The sequence below is a fragment of the Cheilinus undulatus genome, linkage group 21, assembly GCF_018320785.1.
Source record: "Cheilinus undulatus linkage group 21, ASM1832078v1, whole genome shotgun sequence".
Lineage (NCBI taxonomy): Eukaryota > Metazoa > Chordata > Actinopteri > Labriformes > Labridae > Cheilinus > Cheilinus undulatus.
Window position 1 is genome coordinate 41537303 of NC_054885.1, and position 24304 is coordinate 41561606.

The 24304-nt window shown below is 43.2% G+C and overlaps 1 protein-coding gene across 8 annotated transcripts in view; it reads right to left on the bottom strand.

Annotated features, from left to right (window-relative positions):
- The window catches only part of LOC121503372 (transient receptor potential cation channel subfamily M member 4-like), an 85071-nt gene that overhangs the window by 23933 nt on the left and 36834 nt on the right, over positions 1–24304 (bottom strand). For 7 of the 8 annotated variants that reach the window (XM_041777736.1, XM_041777735.1, XM_041777737.1 and 4 more), the window contains 11 exons: positions 24178–24227; positions 23844–24053; positions 23619–23721; positions 22744–22862; positions 21976–22221; positions 19248–19346; positions 18627–18734; positions 3854–3966; positions 2573–2665; positions 1333–1379; positions 949–1181 (listed from right to left, as the gene is read on the bottom strand). In XM_041777736.1, coding sequence (XP_041633670.1) covers positions 949–1181; positions 1333–1379; positions 2573–2665; positions 3854–3966; positions 18627–18734; positions 19248–19346; positions 21976–22221; positions 22744–22862; positions 23619–23721; positions 23844–24053; positions 24178–24227 — 1421 coding nt within the window. The remainder of the gene's footprint in view (positions 1–948; positions 1182–1332; positions 1380–2572; positions 2666–3853; positions 3967–18626; positions 18735–19247; positions 19347–21975; positions 22222–22743; positions 22863–23618; positions 23722–23843; positions 24054–24177; positions 24228–24304) is intronic. The other variant, XM_041777738.1, reaches the window with a different exon arrangement.

Consider the following 24304-nt stretch of genomic DNA (forward strand, 5'->3'; position numbering starts at 1 on the left):
AGTGATATATGTAGCATATTAGTGACAGGTGTAGCATATAAGTGACATATGTAGCATATTAGTGACATTTGTAGCATATTGGTGATATGTGCAGCATATTAGTGACATACGTATCATATTAATGACATGTGTGGCATATGAGTGGCATATGTAGCATACGAGTGACACATGTAGCATATTTGTGACAAATGTATTATATTAGTGGAGTGTAGAATATAAGTGACATATGTAGCATGTAAGTAAAATATGTTGCATATTAGTGACATATGTAGCATATTAGTGATATATGTAGCATATTAGTGATATATGTAGCATATTTGTGACATTTGTAGCATATTAGTGACATATGTAGCATATTTGTGACATTTGTAGCATATTAGTGACATATGTAGCATATGAGTGACAGGTGTAGCATATTAGTGATATATGTAGCATATTAGTGATATATGTAGCATATTTGTGACATTTGTAGCATATTAGTGACATATGTAGCATATTAGTGACATGTGTAGCATATTAGTGATATATGTAGCATATTTGTGACATTTGTAGCATATTAGTGACATATGTAGCATATTAGTGACATATGTAGCATATTAGTGACGGGTGTAGCATATTAGTGACATATGTAGCATATGAGTGACAGGTGTAGCATATTAGTGATATATGTAGCATATTAGTGATATATGTAGCATATTAGTGATATATGTAGCATATTTGTGACATTTGTAGCATATTAGTGACATGTGTAGCATATTAGTGATATATGTAGCATATTTGTGACATTTGTAGCATATTAGTGATATATGCAGCATATTAGTGACATGTGTAGCATATTAGCGATATAATGTAGCATATTAGCTACATATGTAGCATATTAGTGACATATGTAGCATATGAGTGACATATGTAGCATATTAGTGACATATGTAGCAAAGAATAGCCCACCTGTCGGATCTCCTCACACATGAAGGTGAAGACCCAGAAGTAGAGCACATACTCTGAGATGGATGGGCCTTTAGGAGGAGGGGGCTTAAAGTCCACCAGCAGAATGTAAGCAAACAGGCAGAGGAACAGGAAGTACATCAGCACGTTACTGAGGAAGGAGGTGACAGGGGCGAACCAGAACTGTTTCCACCGAGACACCAAGAATGACTGTTTAGACTTAGGAGGAGAAGGGTCTGAAAACGATTCAAACAAAGCCAACATTTACATGCCATGGTTCCTTCATATACCATACTGAATCATACTAACCCTTAACAGTGCATCCTGTGGATAAACATGGCTGATAAAGAAAGCATTAAAATCTGCTAGATAAAGATGCCAACCTACCTTCCACGTTTTTATTTAAAGCTTCACACTCCTCTGGGTTTTTCTTACTGCAACCAAAAACAGGATCAATGATTTTGGGTCAAACTGTATGGAAGCTCTAAAGGTCAAAAACACATCCATGAAAGCTGAGATATTAAAAGAAAAATAGGTCATGGGGGGGGGGTACAAAATATTCAATAAAACACAAAAGTTGTTCTTGAAACAAAAAACGTGCAAAAATGTGCAGAAATATAAAATGTAAAGTATTGACCAGGGTTAGGGTCACTGTTCCCTCTACGGTGTTTTCCACCTCTCTGTGCGCTCAAACATCCCAGGCGAGTTTTCCTGTTTTCTCTAATATGCTCTGTGAACAGAAGATCATTAAAGCTCAGCCTAGCTGGTACGGTAGCCCAGAGATTCTCCCTCCATGGGGCCTCATAAGTGAGAGATGTAAAGTCTGACTACTACATAACGCAACAGCAGACACTGATGGCAGGGTCTGATAGTGACAGCTGCCAGATGTGGGTGGATTCTAGCCGTGGAGGGTTCCTCAGTGAGGGACTTTAGTGAGCTGAATTTAACAGCGTCACAACCTCCACCTCCCTCTAACTGTGCTCATCTGTTGGTGCCAGTGTGTGTGAATTAGACGCTTGTTTCAATGAGGGAGGATTTTTTCCCAGAAATAACCATGTGGCCGAATCTGTGCATCCATTGTGCGTCTTTGCGCAGGCACTATTGGCTTCATGTCGTTCACACAGCGACACAAACACGTTGACCACAAAAACCACTGGCTGTTGTATTGTTTAAATCACCTGTTATTGAAAAAGTATGAAACCATCTAAAATGTTGACAACTGTAGTGAGTTTTACATGTCAGGGCCTGACATTCACTTTTCAACTCGGGGAGATTCTTTAAAGGCTCAAACAGATTAATTTTTACTTTTTTTTTTTTTTTTTTTTAATGGCCTGAGTTTTGGTGTGTTTTTGTGCACAAAATCTTAAATTCCTGAAAGTCTCAGTTTGTCATTTCACAAACATTTACACAGTTGAGGAAATGACAGTGATTAAAGCAGAAGCTTGATTTAAGTGTGAATCATTAGAGCTCTCTCTCTCCTCACACACCTTTGGCAGGTGTGAAATGAGGAGTGATCAAGCGTTAGCGCTCAGGTGCTTCACACAGAACTTCAGACCCTGTATCAGAATATGTACTACTGCATTATATGAAGTTTTTTAAAATATTGTTTATGAATTAGGACTCATGCCTGATGGTGGAGAGGGGGATCCTGGTTTTGTCACTTTCTTTCATGACGTCAGAGTCTTTGACATCACCTTTAGAAATCAGCTCCTCCTCCTTCCTGAAACACAAACAGCCATTTTCATCCATTTGATAAGAGCAAAACAAGGCTGATCAGCAGATCAAGACCATAGACTGTAGAAAAAATTGGACAAACCCAGTGTGATGTCAGCCGTCTGCTTACAATAGGCAGACTCAAACAGCTCTTGAAGCCAATCCGCGGAGGCTTCCATATTGAAATTGTGGTCTCAACCGAACTTTGATCAACCTAACGGCCCGCCCACTAAGTGCAACTTCCTGTTAGCTAGCTAGCTAGCATTCAGGTTAACAGAAACGTAGCCTCTGCCTGTCGAGCTATCTGTCAGTCAAATGAGACGCTCCAATCAGTCTGCAGTGAGGTTTATGCTAAATATAACCTAAACCATTGTGGAACAAAAAAAATCCACCCCCTGTACAGTAAGAGCACATGAAGACACTAGCTAATGAGGCACGTTTGGTTTTTAGAACCAGGCTGTAAACCAGCTTATTTTAGTGTAAAAACCAGGCTGTAAACCAGCTTATTTTAGTGTAAAAACCAGGCTGTTTAACAGATGTCCAGATGGGACATCCGGTGTTCCTGCAGCCAGCCTCAAGTGGACACTCACGGTATTGCAATTTGTTGCACTTCTGCACTGGCTTCATTTTTCAGGCCCGGAGGTTGCCGCTTGATCAAGACACTTTAATATTGAGTCCAACATTGCTCCTCCTCACTTCTCTTCACATAAAAAACACACGTATTAAATTTTGAGTTCAGTAGAGACACTGCAGACAGGACTCCAGAACCCTGTCAGTGACTCAATGGCTGATGTGGTTCAGACTTTTATGGTAAGAGGGTTCGGGAGCTCCTTAACATCAGCATGGATAAATGGGAGGATGCAGCTGCTGTCCGTGGTGCTGATCAGAGGCTGCTTCTGATGACTTTTATGGTGTTTTTCTGCACGGTGGCAATAATCGTCATCTGTAGAATAGTACATATGTTTGGGCGCATGTTTGTGTGAACGGTGTGGTCGTCTGTCTGAGGCGAGGTGGACGGCGCCATGAAAACATCTGCTTCAGGGTCCAGCATATACTAACTATGCTGCTGGCTCTGCAGTTTGGTTCCTTACAGAGAAACACTATTTTCTATTTCAAACACGTCTAAGGACACAAACGGACCTGAGGAAAGAATGAATCCCATCAAAACACAACAATCACGCTGACACACACCTACCTGAAGCTGATGAGGTCTGTGTAAATGAGGGGGGGTATGAAGAACGTCAAGAGGAGCCTCCAGACCTCCGTGTCCTTATCCATGTCCCCCCACCAGATCTGAGATAGCAAAGACTGAACACAGAGTAGGATGGTCAACAACAGTTTCTTATACCTTCAGTTATGACTAAGGTCAAGCTGCCGTTAACCCAGAACCACCAGGGATCTCTCAAACAGCCAGCGGGTTAAAATTACCCATTACATATGTGTATGAACTTTCACGAAGACCATTGATCAGTAAATTGACCAAGATAACAAGCAGCTGATTAACCACAGAGACAACAGGATCATTGACTGATGATCATTCACAGCCATGACCGTCTCAGGACTGATCGATCCATCCTGACACATGCTGGCTGCATATGTTGGCGACAGACGCAAAGAAAATGTTCTAACAATAATAATAATAATAATAATAATAATAATAATCACCCCCTCCCTGAGCTGCCACCTTATCGTGGTGGAGGGGTTTGTGTGTACAAATGATCCTAGGAGCTAAGTTGTCAGGGGGCTTTATGCCCCTGGTAGGGTCTCCCAAGGCAAACAGGCCCTAGGTGAAGGACCAGACAAAGTGTGGCTCTAAACCTCATATGGCGGAACAACGCGAGGGACTCCAATCTCCCTCGCCCAGAGGGACGCCGGTGGAGAGCGCTCCTTCTGGGGACTCCCTCATTCTGCTGGGGGATTTCAATGTTCACGTGGGCAATGACAGTGGACCTGGAAGGGGGTGATTGGGAGCAATGGCCCCCCTGATCTGAACCTGAGTGGTGTTTTGCTGTTGGACTTCTGTATTCGTCATGGAATGTCTATAATGAACACCATCGTGTGCACTTGGAACCAGGATACTCTAGGTCGCAGTTCGATGATCGACTTTGTAGTTATATCATCAGGCTCAAGGTCACATGTCCCGGACACTCGGGCAAAGAGAGGGGCGGAGCTGTCAACTGATCACCACCTGGTGGTGAGTTGGCTCTGCTGGTGGGGGAGGAAGTCGGTCAGACCTGGCAGGCCCAAACGTATGGTGAAGGTCTGCTGGGAACGTCTGGCGGAATCCCCTGTCAGAAGATGCTTCAACTCTCACCTCCAGCAGAGCTTCAACCACATTCCGGGGGGAGGCGGGGGACATTGAGTCCGAGTGGGCCGTGTTCCATAGCTCTATTGTCGAGGCGGCTGATAGGAGCTGTGGCCGTAAGGTGGTTGGTGTCTGTCGTGGCAGTAACCCTTGAACCTGCTGGTGGACACGGCGGTGAGGGACGCCGTCAAGCTGAAGAAGGAGTCTTTTTGGGCCTTTTTGGCCTGTGGGACTCCAGAGGCAGCTGACAGGTACTGACAGGCCAAGCAGTTTGCGGCTTCAGAGGCTGCTAAGGCAAAAACTCGGACATGGGAGGAGTTCAGAGAGGCCATGGAGTACGGCTTCAAGAAGGTTCTGGTCCACCATCCGGCGTCTCAGGAGAGGGAAGCAGTGCGCTGTCAACACCTTGTACGGTGGAGATGGCACGCTGTTGACCTCAACTCAGGATGTAGCAGGTCGGTGGAAGGAATACTTCGAAGACCTCCTCAATCCCATCGACACGCCTTCCAGTGAGGAAGCAGAATCTGGGGGCTCGGGTGTGGGCTCTCCTATCTCTGGAGCTGAAGTTGCTGAGGTGGTCAAAAAGCTTCTTGTGGGAGGGCCCCGGGGGTGGATGAGACCCGCCCTGAGTTCCTCAAGGCTCTGATGCTGTCTTGGTTGACGCCTTTGCGACATCGCGTGGACATCAGGGACAGTGCCCCTGGACTGGCAGACTGGGGTGGTGGTTCCCCTCTTTAAGAAGGGGGACTGGAGGGTGTGCTCCAATTATAGGGAGATCACACTCCTCAGCCTCCCTGGTAAGGTCTATTCGGGGGTCCTGGAGAGGAGGGTCTGTCAGATAGTCGATCCTCAGATCCAGGAGGAGCAATGTGGTTTTCGTCCTGGTCGTGGAACAGTGGACCAGCTCTACACTCTTGGCAGGGTCCTAGAGGGTGCATGGGAGTTTGCCCAACCAGTCTACATGTGTTTTGTGGACCTGGAGAAGGCATTTCACTGTGCCCCTTGGGGAATCTGTGGAGGGTGCTCTGGGAGTATGGGGTGCCGGACCCCCTGATAAGGGCAGTTCGGTCCCTGTACGACCGGTGTCAGAACTTGGGCTGCATTGCCGGAAGTAACTCAGACTCGTTCCCGGTGCGTGTTGGACTCCGCCAGGGCTGCCCTTTATTATCGGTTCTGTTCATAACTTTCATGGACAGAATTTCTAGGTGCAGCCAGGGTGTTTTGGGGGTCCAGTTTGGTGGCCTCAGGATTAGGTCTCTGCTTTTTGCAGATGATGTGGCTCTGTTGGCTTCATCATACCGGGACTTCCAGCTCTCACTGGAACGGTTCGCAACTGAGTGTGAAGCGGCTGGGATGAGAATCAGCACCTCCAAATCTGAGGCCATGGTCCTCAGTTGGAAAAGGGTGGAATGCCGTCTCCAGGTTGGGAATGAGATCCTGCCCCAAGTGGAGGAGTTCAAGTATCCCGGGGTCTTGTTCACGAGTGAGGGAAGAATGGAGTGGGAGAACGACAGGCGGATCAGTGCGGCGTCAGCAGTGATTTGGTCTCTGCATCGGTCTGTCAAGGTGAAGAAAGAGCTGAGTTGAAAGGTGAAGCTCTCAATTTACCGGTCGGTCTATGTTCCCACCCTCACCTATGGTCACGAGCTGTGGGTAGTGACCGAAAGAACAAGATTGTGGATACAGGTGGCCGAAATGAGTTTCCTCTGCAGGGTGTCTGGGCTCTCCATTAGAGATAGGGTGAGAAGCTCAGCCATCCTGGAGAGACTCGGAGTAGAGCCGCTGCTCCTCTGCGTTGAGAGGAGCCAGATGAGGTGGCTCGGGCATCTGGTCCGGATGCCTCCTGGACACCTCCCTGGTGAGGTGTTACGGGCAGGTCCCACTGGGAGGAGACCCGGGGCAAGACCCAGGACACGCTGGAGAGACTATGTCTCCAGGCCTGCCTGGGAATGCCTTGGGATCCCTGGGAAGAGCTGGACGGAGTGGCCGGGGAGAGGAAAGTCTGGGCTTCCCTGCTTAGGCTGCTACTCCCACAATAATAATAATATATATAATAACAAAAATAATAATGACAACAATAAAAAATATTAATAACAAAAGAATATAAAAAATAATAATGATAATAATGATAATAATAATCATAATAATAATAATAATTATTATAATCATAATAATATTAGTAACAATAAAAAATAATAACAACAATATATTATTATTAATAATAATGACAATAAATAATAACAACAACAGCAATAAATTATTATAATATAATAATAATATTTACAATAATAATAAAAATCATCATCATCATTATTATTATTATTATTATTATTATTATTATTACAGGTTAGGTGAGTGATAAAAACAATGGCTGCTGGTAGAGTTTTTGCACGTCTCGATTGGCTTTGCATTAATTTTAGTCACTGCCAAGCTCTCCCATTCATGAACAGCAGTGCTAGCCTGTATAGCTGCACATGTCCACTACCTCTGTCTCATCCCAAATCTCGTCTCACACTCCTACCTACTCAGATATTTCCAGCTCCAAAAGGAGGTCAATGTTAGCTAGCAGGCTAACACCAACACTCCTGATCTAACACTGAAAATCATACATAAATCAGATTTCTGTAGTCATGCTTAAACATCATCCTGTTAAACCTGTAGGAAGTCATCATGTGTACCTGGACGCCATCATGGCTGAAGAACAGACGAGCGTCTGCTGCTGTCGCCATCTGAAGACATGTAGCTCCGCCCCACACTGGCGATTTACTTATAAGAAGAATGAAGGATTGACTCTCACTGTTCTGATAACACTCTCCGAACACATCTGAAGACAAACACACACACACAGTGAGTTTGGAGAAACAGGATAGTGGTTAAGAGGGCAGTCACACTAGGCCATCTGTACCATGCCTGGGCCCATTTCAGCCTAAAGTCCAGTAGGTTTGGCCAGTGTGAGTGCAATCAAATGAAGGAGCACAAGCGCGGGAATGTGACGTAATGTGAAGTAACAACAGAAGGACCAGCCTCAGAGCACAGAGCGCACGAGGTAGCAGCTGCATGCTAGAGACAGCAGGATTATTTTTGGAAAGATAGAGAGTCCTATAAATTTTGTCTCGTTGTATTTCAACAAGTTACAAGGACTTTATAAGAGCTGAGGAATTTAACTTCACACAGCTCCACTACAACCTGGTTCTAATGGATCCCAGTCCAGTCCACATTTCTGACCAGTTTCTAGAAAATTCAGGCTTTAACAACTGTGAGAGGATTTTTTTGGTTAGAGAAATAAATCTTCTTCCCTTGATTGAGTCACAAACAGCAGCTCACAGAATAACAACCACCCTCCAACCTCTGTGCCTAAAGGGGAGTGCCAATTGCGTGGACAAGTGTGTGCCGGGGTTAATCACACGGCTGATTTAACCTCTCAGATTATAAAATTATAATACCAAACTATCATCCACTGAATTAATTTACCTTTAATTCTATTTCATGTTATCAAGAAGTGAAACTGTGGTCTTGATCGCTGACGTTTGAACGGAACATCATTTATTAATCCTGTGGCGTTTTCACTTTCAGCTCTCATCAGATGGTTAAATTTGCTCTTGTTGCGGTAAAAAATCTTTTATCTGAACATTTATTCCTGCTCTGGACACAAGCTGTCTGGTGACATGAGAGCTTGTTTGGTGAAAGGCATCCAAAATTACACAGAGAGATGGCACTGTTCATGGCACATAAGGGAGTGCCAGGGGAATTCAGATAGTACACAGACACGCAGAAGAACAACTGTAGGGGTTCATACGAGTTACAGTGTCGGCTTTCATTCAGCAGAAGAGTTTGGAACTCTGATCAGGCTCCAGATTATATGTTGTGAACGATAACTCTTCGCTATGAACCGCTTTCTCCCTCTCCCTTTCTCTTCACTGGGCTCTGTATAGTTAACGTGGCTACTGATCCCAGGTCTAGTGAAATACCTGTGACGTGTCCGTGCTCAGGCCTGGATGCGTTGAGCAGTGTGAGTGCGGGCCAAAGGGGGGACAAGGGAGGGGGTCCGATGGGCTTCAGCACGGTTAGAATACGGCACGCTACGGATGGCCTAGTGTGAGTGTGCCCTAAGGCTGACGAGTGTTTGAATTGAGCATTTTTGGGGTTTTCAGTGTTAATATGTTTATTATCCTGGTTAAAGAAGCTCACAAAGATGTGTTTTTATGTATCAGAGATATTAAAATGTGTCTGACCACGTGCGAGGTTCTCAAACTTCTGAGCGAGTTCTTCCATGGCCAGCTCATTCTCCATCTCAGTCTCCCGCTTCGACATCTTTCTGAGAAGCTTACAGCCACCGAGAGCGCTCAGCACCGACTCCTCCGCCTCAAACACACACACAAAAAAAAAAAATCAGTCTTGTGGCCTTGCTTTTAAACATTGTTGTAATCTTAAACATTTCCCTGATGCTGTGCGGTTGTATGATAAACACAAAAAAATAATATGGGCGCAGGTGGTCAAGTGGTTTAAGACACTTCCCATGCATGCAGGCGGCCCAGGTTCGAATCCGGCCTGTGGCCCTTCATGTCTCGCCCCACTCTATTCCCTGTTTCTAAATCTAGCCATTGTCCTCCTCTATCTAATAAAGGCCTGAAAAGGCCCAAAAATAAATAAATAACTAAACCAGGAACCAGAGCTGATTCACTGAACAGCGTGTCGTACCATGTTGTAAGAAAGGTTTGGTGAATGTCGGGCTTGGGGCACAGCTTTTTTTTTTTTTTTTAATTTACTTTTTATTGTTGTTTTTGATACAAACAATAATAAAACAAAAAAATAATAAAACAAAGTCATTTAAAATAGGTATGTCTCTTTTCAGCCATTTTCTGGTCACAGCCTTCTTGCTTGCTACTAACAATAGTCTCAATAAACATTTGTCTCTGTTTGCACATTTAAGTTCTTCTAAGTCGTTGAGGTACATGGTTTTAAAGTTAAAGCAGATTTTAAAGCTAAAAACGTCCTCCAGGACGCCGTGGACACATCTCCAAAATGGAGCCATAGAGGGGCAATCCCAAAAGATGTGAAAATGGTTTGCTATTGTACTTCCACAGGACCTCCAGCAAGTAGTCTGATCAGAGTACTTAGTTTTCTGTGCTGGGGTACAAAAGAAACGGGTCACGTTCTTCCAGCTGTATTCCCTCCATGAAGGAGAGCTTGTTATCAACCGTTGCTGTCTGCAGATTCTGTCCCATTCCTCCACTGTTATCATGATAGTGCCCTCTGATTCCCATCTTGATTTAATGTCCAGAGTATGGTCTCCCTTTAAATTCTGGAGAGCCCGATATAGTCTAGAAATGATTCTTTGGTAGGTGCCATCATTGTAGGCTTTTTAGAAAATATCCAGAATTTCGTCTCCAATTGTCGTGTCATCCTTATTAATTTTTTTTTCCTAATAAAGTCTCTGATTTGTAAATACCTAAAATGGTCCTGATTTTGTAGATTATTATTGTCCTTAAGGTCCTGGAAGCTTAACATTGTACCTTTTTTTAAAAGTGTGGAGTATGTTGTAAGACCCTTCGCAGTCCACTCTTTGAACCTCGTGTCGTGTTTGCTGGGTAAGAACTCCGGGTCATAGGCAAACCACTTTAAGATTTCAACTTTACCTTCCAGTTGGTATTTTTTAACTAGTCCCCTCCATGTTTTTAATGAACTAATTATATATGGGTTATCAGAGTCTGTCAAATGACTAATTAACGTGGGGTCTCCTATTAACGTATTAACTGGGAGTCCTTTCCCCATTGAGCTCTCTGTCTCTTTCCATCTAGATCTGTAATTGGGCTTGCACCATCCAATCAATGGTCTCAATTGAGCGGCTCTGTGATAATCCATTAGACATGGAAGGGCCAATCCTCCTCTCTCCTTAGATAGTTACAAAATTTTATATCTTACTCTTGGCTTTTTCCCAGCCCAAATAAATCGTGAAATAATTTTATCCCACTCTGAAAAGTACTGTTCTGGTTTTTCAATAGGCACTGATTGAAATAAGTAAAGAAGTCTTGGTAAAATGTTCGTCCTAACTGAGTCGATGCGTGAACTTATATTAAGATAAGGGATTAAATTCCATCTGTTAATGTCAAAAATAATTTGCTTTTTCAGGGGGCCGTAATTCATTTCTTCTAATTTAGACAAATCAATTGGCAAGAGGATTCCCAAATATTTTACATGTTTCTTATCCCAATCTAGTTGATACTTTAAACGGAGATACTGAGGGGGGGTGTAATGAATGTTAATGACCTGGGTTTCTTGTTCATTTAGTTTATATCCTGAATATGACCCATATTCCCCCAGCACAGACATCAGCTCAGGAAGTGAATCTGTTGGGCTTGAGAGGTACATGAGGACATCGTCCGCAAACAAGGCCAGCTTTTGCTCTCCTGCTGCCATTTTTATACCTTTAATCATGTTGTTCTGCCTAATCCATTGAGCCAACGGTTCAATAAAAATAGCAAATAAAAGTGGACTTAATGGGCAGCCTTGTCTCGAGGATCTCCCAAGCCCAAAAGAGCCAGTTAACTCACCATTGATTTTCAATTTTGCTGATGGCTTGTTGTATAGAGCCTCTATTGTCTTGATAATTACTTTGTCAAATCCAAATTTTTCCATAGCTTTAAATAAGAATTTCCATCGAACTGAATCAAAGGCTTTTTGAGCATCTAAGCTTATCAACATAGCCTGTATGTTATTTTGATTTATATGTCTAATAATATGAACAGACCTTCTGATGTTATCATGTGTCTGACGAGATGAAACAAATCCTGTTTTGTCCAAATGAATTAATCCAGGTATAATTTTTTCAAGTCTTTTAGCAATAATTGAACTAAATAATTTGTAGTCAAGATTCAAACACTAATTGGTCGATAATTTGTGCAATCTAGTTTATCCTTCTCACCCTTAGGTATTACTGATATAATTGCTTCATTCCATGAATCCGGAATTTCCCCCTCAGTCAGAACCCAGCTGAATGTTTTTAGTAAAATAGGTATCAGAGCATCTTTTAGATTTTTGTACCACTCAGCCGTAAATCCGTCAGCTCCCGGGGACTTGTTATTTTTTAACCTGGCTATGGCTGAATAAATTTCCTCTTTAGTTATTTGTGAACCTAGTCCTTTATTTTGATCTTCGGTAAGAATTGGTAGTTTTAATGATTTGAATAGCATCTCCATTTTCTGGTCATTATCAGTGTGAGGTTGTGAGTAGAAATTTTCATAATAGTTCTTAAAGCATTCTTTAATGTCATTCATTTGATGGTAAATTTCCTTAGATTCGGGGTCTCTTATCTTATATATTGTGTTATCTGCCTGTTGTTTTTGTAATTTATATGACAATAATTTTGTATACTTACTACCGCCTTCATAATAATTTTGTTTAGTATAAATTAATTTCTTCTGAATTTCTTGTCTGTTTATCTCCTCAATCTGGTTTCTTTTGCTTGTCATTTCTAGAATAATTTTGGGATCCCTCGAGTCTTTATGTTTTGCTTCTAATTTTTTCAAATCATATTGCAGGCGGTTGAGTTTTTCCATTCTTTGTTTCTTAAGAAAAGATGTTACAGCAATCACTCTCCCTCTCATTACCGCTTTACAGACATCCCAGACGACAGGTGGAGACACCTCGCCACTGTCATTATGTTCTAAGTAGTCTGATATGTCTTTTGCAAACTGTTCAATTCTGTGTCTGTTCAATATGCTAGAGTTAAACCTCCAATGAGTAAATTTCTGTCTGTATGCAGTCATTAGGGATAGATATAATGGGCAGTGATCAGAACAATCCCTCGTTCCAATATGGCAGTGTTGCACTTTATTAAGATCTGTACCAAACAGTAGAAAGTTATCAATTCTTGAATATATTGAGTGAGGAGATGAGAAGAAGGTATAGTCCCTGGTTGAAGGATTCAGCTGTCTCCACACATCAATTAGTCCTATTTCTAACATCATCGAGTTTATTTTCTTACTTATTTTCTGGGTTTGGGATATTCCTGATATTTCCTGAAGAATCAAGACGAGGGTTCAGAGTGGTATTAAAATCTCCTCCACATATGAGAGTCCCTTGGGCTTCTGTTGCAATCTTATCCAGTATTTGTATATAAAGATCAGATTCTGACCCCGGGGAATATACACAATGTAGAAGGTAAATAAATTCCCGTCAACTCTTCCCTTTATCATTATGAATCTGCCTTCCTTATTACTAGTTGTACATATATGTTCATATATTATTCCCCCAGAAATCAGTATGGCAACCCCTCTCGTGTGTTTTGATCCATTTGATGAAGCAAACACATATTTAAATCCCCGTCTTTTAAGTTTTTCGTGATCTTTTCCCGTCATGTGAGTTTCTTGCAAGAATGCAATGTCTATATTTTCTCTCTTTAATTCTGTAAGAATTTTGAATTGTTTGGTTGGACTAAGAAGACAGTTATCATTTAATGAAATTAACTTTACCATATCCTATCAGTCACCAAATGATCAGGTTTGAACGCGACGTTGTATGCCTGTGTTGATGAACTCCTCAAATGCAAATCACTCACAGTGAAAATAGAGAACCAGATCTCCCCTGCTTGTAATATAGAACAATAACATAAATTCAGGAACATTAGAACAGAAGTGTAGGCTTCCCAGAGTAGAGGGACCATTGTCCCTCTGAAGTCCCTGCTGGAAGGTGGAGGGTTATGACCCCCCGAGTGGTTGGGGCCCTCCCTAGTGGTGGAATGACTGATCAGCATGTACATTCCACAATCTCTAGATGAGTCCAGCATAAAGCCATAACGTTTGCTTGCTCAGTCGGCACCTTACATTACTTTTAAATGAGAGGACAGAATAACATCTACAGTTACCTTGTTATGTCCGTTGTATTCAGTTATTTTTACCGTATGAACACCAATCATTTACTGTTTGGAAGCCCTCTTAAACTCCTGCAGCTTATCTCTCACTCGCGTCTCCATTCGTCTCACTCTGCCTCCTGCGTCTGTCTGTTGTCATGGGAACGCCTCCAGTACACGCTCCTCGAAGTTGGGACCCGGCTCCTCTCTAGCGGTGTTTACGGGAATCCCCCGCGCCTTCAGCTCCAGCGTAGCTGCCTGTGCATCCTCGTAGGTCCGTGCGCCGGTGTTCCAATGGATGCGGATCCTCGTAAACGGAGTTTGGAAGCGAATACCCTGTTCTCTGAGTGCTTTTTTAACTCCTCCGTAAGCTCTACGCTTCTCCATGACCTCATAGGCGTAGTCATGGTCAAAAAAAACCTGCTTGTTGTTAATGAAGACTTTCTTTTTCCAAGCTAGTTTGAGGACAGTTTCTTTGACATCAAACTGGAGAAAGTTTATGACAATGGACCGTGGGGTAGCATCAGGTCCCGGCTTCTGAGCCAAAGCTCTGTGAGCACGCTGAATTTTGAGAGACATACCTTCAGGTAAGGGAAGCTCCTTGGTCAGTAAATTTTCCACAAACTTTATCATGGAGTCACCCTCAGCGTCCTCAGGCACACCATACATCCGGATATTGTTTCTTCTGGACCTGCTTTCCAGGTCGGTCACCTTTTGCTGCAGTTTGCGTTGTTCTTTTAGCAGACAGAGCAGGGTCTCTTTAGTTACGGAGCCGCTAGCCTCAACCTCGGAAATGCGCTCCTCTGCCTCTGCAATAGCCCCAGCCTGATCTCGAAGTGCCGTCCCCATTTCTGCTAGCTTGTGGTTAAGCTCTTGTTTTAGCGTCGTCATCTCATCTTTTAGGTCCTTCCTTAAATCTCCCTTGAGTTCGGAGATAGCTGTGTGTATGTCGCTTTTGAAATCACGGAGGTCTTTGGAGATGGAGCAGATTTCACGAAACAGTTCGTCTCCGGGTTCCCTAGCTTCATTGCTAGTTAGCGTAGCGCCACCTTCATCGACGGGGGTCTCCATTTGGTCTTTCGTTGTTGTAAATTGTCCAGTTGGTTGATTTTTCGAACTCTTCTGACCTCTACGTGCCTTGTTCCCGCCCATCTGCCTGCTGTACAAGTTAGCGAGTTGAAATTCTCAATTTGGGGGCTGATTTCAGGCCGATTGAGACGGAGCAACAAATTACACGTCTATCTCGCACATGGGTTCTGCCATTTTTTCTGGGGCACAGCTTTTAAATGGGCACCTGTAGTGATGTCTATCAGTCACAGAAAAGTTGGACAGCTAAGAACTGTCATGTCTTTTACACCAAACATCCAAGCACCCTGAATGCTCAGGCCTGACCTAGGACTACAAGCAGTCCTGAGGGGACCCTCACACCTTCATCTGGCTTTGGTGCCCAGTGTTGCCACAGCCTCTGAATGGGCTGATCAGAGGAGACACAGACATGCCTACATTGTCTCTCATGTCTGTGACACTCAATATGAAAGAAAAGCACTGAAGAATCTAGTGCAGATATCACTGGGTTTAGAGCACCAGAGACCTTTGGAAATATGATTGATGCTGGCTTTAGAACTGTTGAGAAGAGCTCTGTAACAGGGATGGGAACGAGTACTCATAGGCCACGATTCCATCAGGAGGTCCAGTCTGATTGGGTACAGTTTGGTATACTAAATCCCCAAATAGTCGGTGTTTCCACAGACACCTGTTGGACTGTTGAGGCTATGTGTGTGACGTCACCGTCAACGTGAGTCTGAAGAAAAGATGAGTGACAGAAATCAGTGCGGAATAATCAGTAAATAGCTTTATTTCAGCTGAAAAGTGCTGTTTTGATGACTACTACTGTTGACTATGTTAACCCTGGTCAGTCCAGATCCTCAGCTGATAGAACGTGTTCATAGAAATGTTTAGAGTCGTAACGGAGCGTTAATAAAGACACAAGATGAAGCTGGACTGTTACAGTAAATACAAGCATTCAGGTAGTGATGGATATAATCCAGACCCCACCCCAGACTCCTTCCTCTGACCCTGAACATAGATTTAAAAATCAGATCAACTAAATGTTAAATTAATGTCTAAAGTGACAGGACATCTAATGACAACAGATTACGTTTAACAACTATAAAAATAGTCCCAGTCCGTCCAGTTACTAGTGGTGAAGAAAATAAGTATTTCCGTGATGCATCACAGGGAAGACAGGTGATTCTGAATTAATGCAGATGTAGACAATTCTGCATCGATGCAGACATGGATGTAAGGGCGCCAAAAAAAGGTGGACAGAGTGTCTTTTTGAGTCCCTTTCCAACCTTTGATGATAAAAACTGAAAATGAAAAAGAAGTCGTACCAAACTGAACCGGACTGTTTAGTGGAAATGATCTCACAGTGGCCACTATCACTCGACTTCCATTTCTCACCCTCAGCACTCTGAGATTTTATGAGATTTTTATGAGATTTATGAGATTTTCATAAAACAAAAACAGACATCAGTAATAGGAATAAAACACACACAGCGTATTAAAAGACAATCAACATACATAAACCGTAGACAGCCTAAATGACAAACAGTCCAAAATAAAAACGGGCTGGGAGTGGGGGACCATGGTAATTATACACAGTGAATTATAAAGTGCTAGTGCTAATTAAAGTGCCATAGTGCTAAAGTGCCAAATGCTAAAAGTGCAGAGTGCTAGCTGCCTGGGAGCTCAGGTTCTCGTTATATTGCACATTGCCGAAATTACTGCACAGAAATATAAGGTATATGTTGTTTTTGTTGCACTTTACTGTCAAAGATTATAAAGTGCCGTGTTGAATATAGTATTGCACAATGCCCATAGCACACTGTTGCACATGCAGATGTGTGAGTGAATACTGCACCAAAAAAGAATACATAGATGTCTTATGTAAGCACCAATTCACAAAAATGGCCTAGATAGAATTATTTATGTACCCGACAGAGGACATTTATCGATGGTGCCCCAACTCACTGAGCCCGTTAGACATACATACAAAATTAGACACAGTTATGAGCACAGATCTGGTTTTCCAACAGCCACGCTCTAAGGTGTTTGGAAAAGGAAGTCAGGGTCAGGAGTTCACGTATTGTAGTTGGTATTTGGCTCCAGGTCTGGGACGTGCAAAATGAGAACACTGCTTGACCAGAGGCCCTTTTTCGAAGTGGTACAACGCAGTCACCTCTAGGGCCTGCTCTGGTTGATCTACTCGAGTTTCTTTTTACAAACTCTTGAAGTGGTGGTGGAGATTGATCACGTAAGATTTTATAGACAAGTACAGAATCAGAATATTTTAACGTGTTGTCCCAGTTTAGACGCTCATGCTTTTCCAGTATCAGGCAGTGGTGGTACGATTTAGGTTTCTTATCCAAAACTTTTAAAGCCTGTTAACAGACTGTTTCAACTGGCTTCAGGGTTTTTTTACAGGCAGTTGCCCAGCTGGTCAGGCAGTAAGACATGTGTGGCATAATCACTGCATCAAAGTATAACTTGGCCGACTCAGGGGTTAAGTTGTTTCTAACAAATCTGAAGTTGGACAGGCTCAATTTCATTCTGTTCACAATCATTTTTACCTGCTGTTTAAAGTGAAGTTGAGAGTCCAAAATGACACCTAGGTATTTAAATTCTTGAACCACCTCGATCTTTTTACCCTGTACAAAAATGTTAGGATCACTGTTGTTGTTCGCTCTTTTGAGACGTTAATACAAACAGTTTTGGAGATGTTGAGATGCAGCTGAGAGCTCTCAAGCCAGTGATACACATTAGTCATGGCATGAGTCAATTCCTTTGTCTGTCTTTAGCATGGACATACAGAACTGCATCACCTGGGCCCAAGACTGACCCTTGTGGAACCCCAAGGTTGTTGTCGTGTGATGCTGATTTCAAGTCGTGTACTCCAACACACTGAGTCCTTGATGAGAGGTATGATTCGAACCATCTCATAACATTCACAGAAAAGTTAAAATAGTTAAAAGCTAAAACAGTTTGGACAGCAAAATATGATGATTGACAGTATCAAATGCTTTTCTCAGATCAATAAAGACAGCACCTACAACTCCACCAGCATCCAGCTTTGATTTTATATTTTCCAGGAGGAAGCAAACAGCTGTTGAGTGGTGTTTCTAAAGCCAAACTGCATTGAGTGGAGGGTGAATGGGCTCTTGTCCAAGTGTTTAATGAATTGTTCTGACACCAGCTTTTCCATTACCTTAGAGACTGTTGGAAGAATGCTTACAGGTCTGTAATTGCTAGTTATGGTGGGAATGCCAGATTTAAAGATTGGTGTGATGACCGAGTGCTTCCAGGAGTCTGGGAAAACGCCTTCTGATATCAAGGTGTTTATAATGCTGGTTAATGGAGCTATAAGAGATTCCTTTTGAATTTTTAGAAACAAGATGTCCATGCCAGATGAATCTTTGGCCTTAGAGCTTTTGAGACTGTCTAAAGACTAGCTAAAGCAGCATCTTTTGTTCTGGTTAAGCCTGACGTGTGCTGGAACTGTGGAGGTGTTTTGGTGTAAAGAAGTAAACCCAGGAGAATGAAGACCTGCCTCTCTGTTTCTAGCATTTTCAGCATGACTGGAGTCAAAGAAAAGTTAAGTAAACCAACAAGTGACTTCTCTAAGGTTTGCCCTTATCTTCCACTGTCCAGTATTAATAATGTAAATTAGATGATGATAGTAGTTGGTAAAAATACTATTATGTAACACCAATGTAACACAGATGTGATCATATCTTTAAGTCAGGTATGTCTCACCCTCTCCCAGAAGTACTTCGCCATCTCAGCGCGGTTCTGTAGGACGGCCCAGATGAAGAGATCTGACCACGGCGAGGGGCAGGAATCATTTTTCTCTGAATTCTCTTTCTGCAGGAGAGAAATCAGACATTACAACATGATTTACATCACATCCATGAAAGCCGTGCTTCTTCTCTGGTCTCATGATTCAGTTATGATACTCAGGCCAACAACTCCATTTAATATCTCAGTAGATCACAATTCATCCATTTCATTCTCAATATAACAATAAAGAATATAGAAAAATACAAAAATATACATTTTCTGAATTAATTAACTGTTTATTAGAGAACAAACGTTTAGGGCAATATGCATATTTTTGGTCATAAACACCCAAATCTGAGGATTTCATTTAATGCCTCTATACTGTTGAGAGCATCGACTTTCTGCTGTTGTTGAATTATTTATATAAAGTTGGCCAGAGAAGGGCAGGCCTTAGTCAAACTCCCTCTAAATCTGAAGAGCTCTCACTGGTAAAAATCAGACTTTTATGGCCTTACATTTCAAAATCTAAGACTTTCAAGGATGTGCAGGAATCCTGTAATTGGACACAATCCTGCTGTAATTCAGGTTCTTCCTCACCTTGCACGTCTCCCTGGCGCCAGTGTTGTGGTCTTGACCCTGATGATTGTAAAACGGCTGACAGACGTCACCGGTCAGGTGCGACAGCAGACGGGACACCTACACACCACAACAGTGGGTTATTTTAAAGACATTTACATTATTCCTGATTTAATATGAAACTTGAAGAGATCCCACTCTCCTCAACCCAACTTTAAAGTTTTCAAACCTCATAATCATGCAGGTTAATTTTAGCATCAGATAAAACATGAAACACAAAGAGCAGCGGTTCTCAAAGGATCCAGCCACAGAACACACCACCTACTGATGAGAAGGACGACACAGGTTCAGGATTCTTCTGAAATTAATTCAGCAAAAAATGAAAAAGTTTGGACCTTGGAAATGTTGCCGGGCAACCAGAGCAGTTAGTAGTAAGAAAAAGGCAATTTTAGGTTATATCTTTGACTTGTAGTGTTTTTCAGAATTAAGTTGACAACATTTGTTGAAACCTGTGAAAACAAAGAAGATGGGTGGTCAAGGACGCCTTTGAGAGAAAGAAGGAGAAATTTCCTTCAAGAAAAATCCAAAAAAGGGGAAAAAGAAGACCTCAGTCTCAACTACAACTCCTGGACACTGGTACTGACCGGATACTGAGATGCTCCTGGACTTGCTAGGCTTGATCTTCATGCTAACCCACTTGAGAATCTTATTTAGCCTCTCCAGTAGCCTTCTCGTGCATGGCACTGTCGTGGTGACCAGCGTCATGTCATCCATGTAAGCCCTGATTGGTGGGAAGAGCATCCCATCCTGCCATCTGTCCCCTCCTACCACCCACTTGGAAGCTCTAACAATGACTTCCATCTCCATTGTGAAGGCTAGAGGGGAAATTGTGCAGCCTGCCATATTATCTACCTCTAGTCTTTGCCAGCCTGTCGTAAAGTTTGCAGTACTAATACACATCCTAACATCTCTGAAATACATATTCACTAAGTTTACCACTATCTCTGGCACCCTAAAGAAATCAAATGCCCTCCAGATAAGAGTCTGCAGATGCTGGACAGTGTGTTTCATGGAGCTCTGAGATTTGTCACTAACTGTGGATTTCTTACTCACCATTGTTCTTTATATCCTAAAGTCAACTGGACTTCTTTAAGCACGCGTCATCTTGGACATTGGTACGTCTTCATTTATAAAGCCATTCTAGGCAGCGTTCCAGAGTACCTTTCCTCTCTGTTGATCGTGAAGGATGGATTGCATTTGTCTGACTTTGTGCAGTTTGTTGTTCCCAAAGTCCGGACTGAGCTGGGAAAGAAGGCTTTTAGGTTTTCTGCTCCTTTTGCGTGGAACAATCTGCAGACTGAATTTAAACTGCAGAACCTGGTGTCTCCGAATATTTTTAAATATTTAGTGAAAACTCTTGAAATCAAATTGTCTGTATGCCACTGCTTTAGCTGATGTTTTATTATCAGTGTACCTGTTGTTTATTATATACTGTGTGAGTTTGAGTGTGTTTGATTTTGAAACTGCATTGCTGCCATTCTTGGCCAGGTCCCCCTTGAAAAAGAGATCTTTGATCTCAATGGGCCTAGCCTGGTTAAATTAAGGTTAAGGAAAGACAGATCAACAGAGGACGCCATCGCCATAGCCCTCCATACCACCCTGACCCACATAGAACAAAAACAGTTATGCCAGGCTTCTTTCATCCACTTCAGCTCAGCATTTAACACAATCATCCCTAGCAGACTGGTATCCAAACTAAACAACCTCGGCCTCCCACGCTCCACCTGCCTCTGGATCAGGACTTCCTCAGCGACCGACCACAGAGAGTCAGAGTAGGGCCCCACCTCTCCACAGCACTCAGCCTCAACACCGGCTCCCCACAAGGATGTGTACTAAGCCCCCTGCTTTACACCCTCCTCACACATGACTGCACCCCCACCCACCCTGGAAACTCCATCGTGAAGTACGCCGACAACACGACAGTGGTCGGGCTCATCTCAGGGGGAGGTGAATCTGCGTACAGGGATGAGGTCAAAAACTGTCATCACGGAGCAGCATCAACAACCTGGTCCTCAACACAACTACGACTAAAGAAACAATAGTGGACTTCAGGAGAAACAGATCTGACCCTCAGCCCATACACATTAAAGGGACTGTGTGGAGAGGGTCTCAGACTTCAAGTTCCTGGGCCCGCACCTGAATGATAACCTGACCTGGAAAACCAACACCACAGCGCTGATCAAAAAGGCACAGCAGCGACTCCACTTCCTGAGCGTCCAGAAGAGCAACGCCATGGCCAAGGAGCTGCTGGTGTCCTTTTACAGATGCACCATTGAAAGTGTACCGGCATACTGGTTCCCAGTGTGGTTCTTCAGCTGCACTGCTCAGGAGAAGACAGCTCTCCAGAGGGTCATCAACACAGCACAGAAAATCCCAGGCTGTGCTCTCCCCTCCTTAGAGGAGCTGTTCAGGTCCCGCTGCCACAGGAAGGCCCTGGGCATCCTGAAGGACTCACCCCACCCAGCACATCACCTGTTCCAACTGCTACCCTCAGGAAGACGGGTCAGGACGATAAGAACCAAAACTAACAGACTGAGAACAGCACCCAGAGCAGTTTCTATATTTTATGATAATTGCACCGGATGGAACTACTTTCCATCCGACTTTCGTTGTACTTGTGTACAATGACAATAAATGATTCTGATTCTGATTAGAAACATCATATGAAGCTCCGCCTCCCCATCCTCACCTCAGACAGCGTGACCTTGTCTTGGCTCCTCTGCTGTGTCGTCTCACTGGTCAGCCCCGCCCTCCTCTTATGCTTGCTGGGACGTTTGTAGGCAGGCAAGCTCTTGGACAGAGAAGAGTAGAGGTCCTCCAGACGACCATAGGTCAGGTATTCCTGGATGTTCAGACCGTTCTCACAGAACAGACGCACAAACTCCAGGTTGTCTTTTATCAGAGCGTCCGTCATCAAGTCCTCCAGGTCCGCAGTCTGAAAATACAAAAGACTATTATCAGTGACCCTGAAGGGCTTCAGTCTTCTTCTTCAGCATAAGCCCCTCCCACCAGACCCATGGAGAGACTGAAGGAATCGAGGCAGAAGACCAAAGACCAGAGACCAGAGACCAAAGACCAAAGACCAAAGACCAGAGACCAGAGAGCAGAGACCAGAGACCAAAGACAGATGTTCTTAAAGCCATCTGCTGTCAGGAGGCTTAAACAGCTGACTGTCTCAGCTGAATATGAACTGTATTATCTATCCAGTAATCTCCACATTAGCAGAGCTTGGTCTCAGTGTGGATCACAAAGACCTGAACCTGGAGAGAACCCTGCAGTCTGCTAAAACCATGCAGACTCTTTCTACCAGCAGGTTTTATTATAAATGATTCCTGAGCCTAACTATCAGATAAGTAGACTCCCTATTTCCTCTGATTATGATCTCATAAACTCTGATTACCTGGAACCTTCAATCATTAACCACAGTGATCAGACTGTTTGGATGTTGACCTCTGACCTTCCACTGGATGTCGTCATTTAGCAGCTCTGACCTGGCGATGTCGACATTGTTCCACGCCATGGCCTGTTTGAGGGCCACGGTGTAATCGCTGGTTTCACCGAACCAAAGCTTTTTGACTGCACATATGAACACATAGACATACATGTGAATACATAGATCCTTTAATTTGTGTATCTATTAACTTATGTAACACAGTCTTATTGTAACATTGGTATTAACATTAACCATGCACAGGTCCCAGAGGCACCACTCTCAGTGTTTGTAGGAAAATGCTTATTACCACAGGAGGCTTTTAGCTCCAAAGAACAATAACAGGCCTCAGCACACTGAATCTGTCTTTGTCTGAAGTTTTCACAGGTTAAAGGAGAAAATGGATCTCATGTTGTTCCAAGCAAACTCTGAAACTCTGCTCCGTGTTTATTTTTGGTCCGCATCAGTCCAAGTCATTTAGATGGTGACTGATGATTCAGAGCTGCACCTGCTGCTTCCTTCTCTCTCTCTCCCTCTCTCACTGTGGTATGCCCCTGTATGATGAAGATATCAATCATAGTACAGAACAGACTACAGCATCAGCCCACCAAATTTCAGACATGCATCTGAATCCCAGTTTTAAGGCTGTTCTGTTGAATCATTTCCTCACACCATATCAGAGTACCACACCTTTATACAGGCATTTCTAGTTTGTTTGATCGCCCCCTGGTGGCAGAGTTTATACTGTCTTCATTTAAAGGACTGGCGGTGTGTTTTGACTGCTGTCTTTAATCAGATGATAAAGCTGGCAGCATGTATGTGTTTATGTTTTTATCTACCTTGAGATCCTTGTTGATGACGTTAGAAAGGAGAAGTCCATAAATATTTCTTTATTTACTCACCTTCAATGAGAAAACTCAGCAGACCAGACTGAAAATCCTCAGAGCCGTCCAGTTCTCCATGAAACACGGTGATGAGGTCTCTGTGCTTACAGATGCTCAGAGCCTGAACACAGAAAGAGTCAATGACATTCATTTCACACATGAAAACAGATCAACATATGAAAGAGAGATAGAGGACAGGATGCATTTATACATGATAAAAAACAAAAACAGAGAAACACTCACGCTGCCCACAAGACGGTCCACATGCTCAAATGGGAAGTGTCTCTTCAGCTTCTCAGAGACCCTGTCCCGCAGCCCAAGGTCCACTGCTCTGGAGTACAAGTAGGGATCAGAGGAGATATCGGTCTTCAGCTCAGTGATGAAGTTTGCAGCTGGACCAGAACCAGCCAGAACCAACCAGGGTATCTTTTTCCTCAGAGATGAGTCCACCCGCTGGGACACAGAGGAAATGTGGACATGGAGGACGGGGGCATTAAAAACCTCTCTGAGTCAAAATCAATGCACTAACGCTAAAACTGAAAATACTCTTCTAAGATATGTGTGCAGAGTTTCTCACCTCCAACATGCTGGAGTCTCCTGAGATCAGCATACAGACCACCGGGATTTCTGTATTTAGCACAAGAAGAAGTCGTCTACTGAAAATTCATGAAAAACTCTTGGCAGCAACGTCTAAAAACAATACA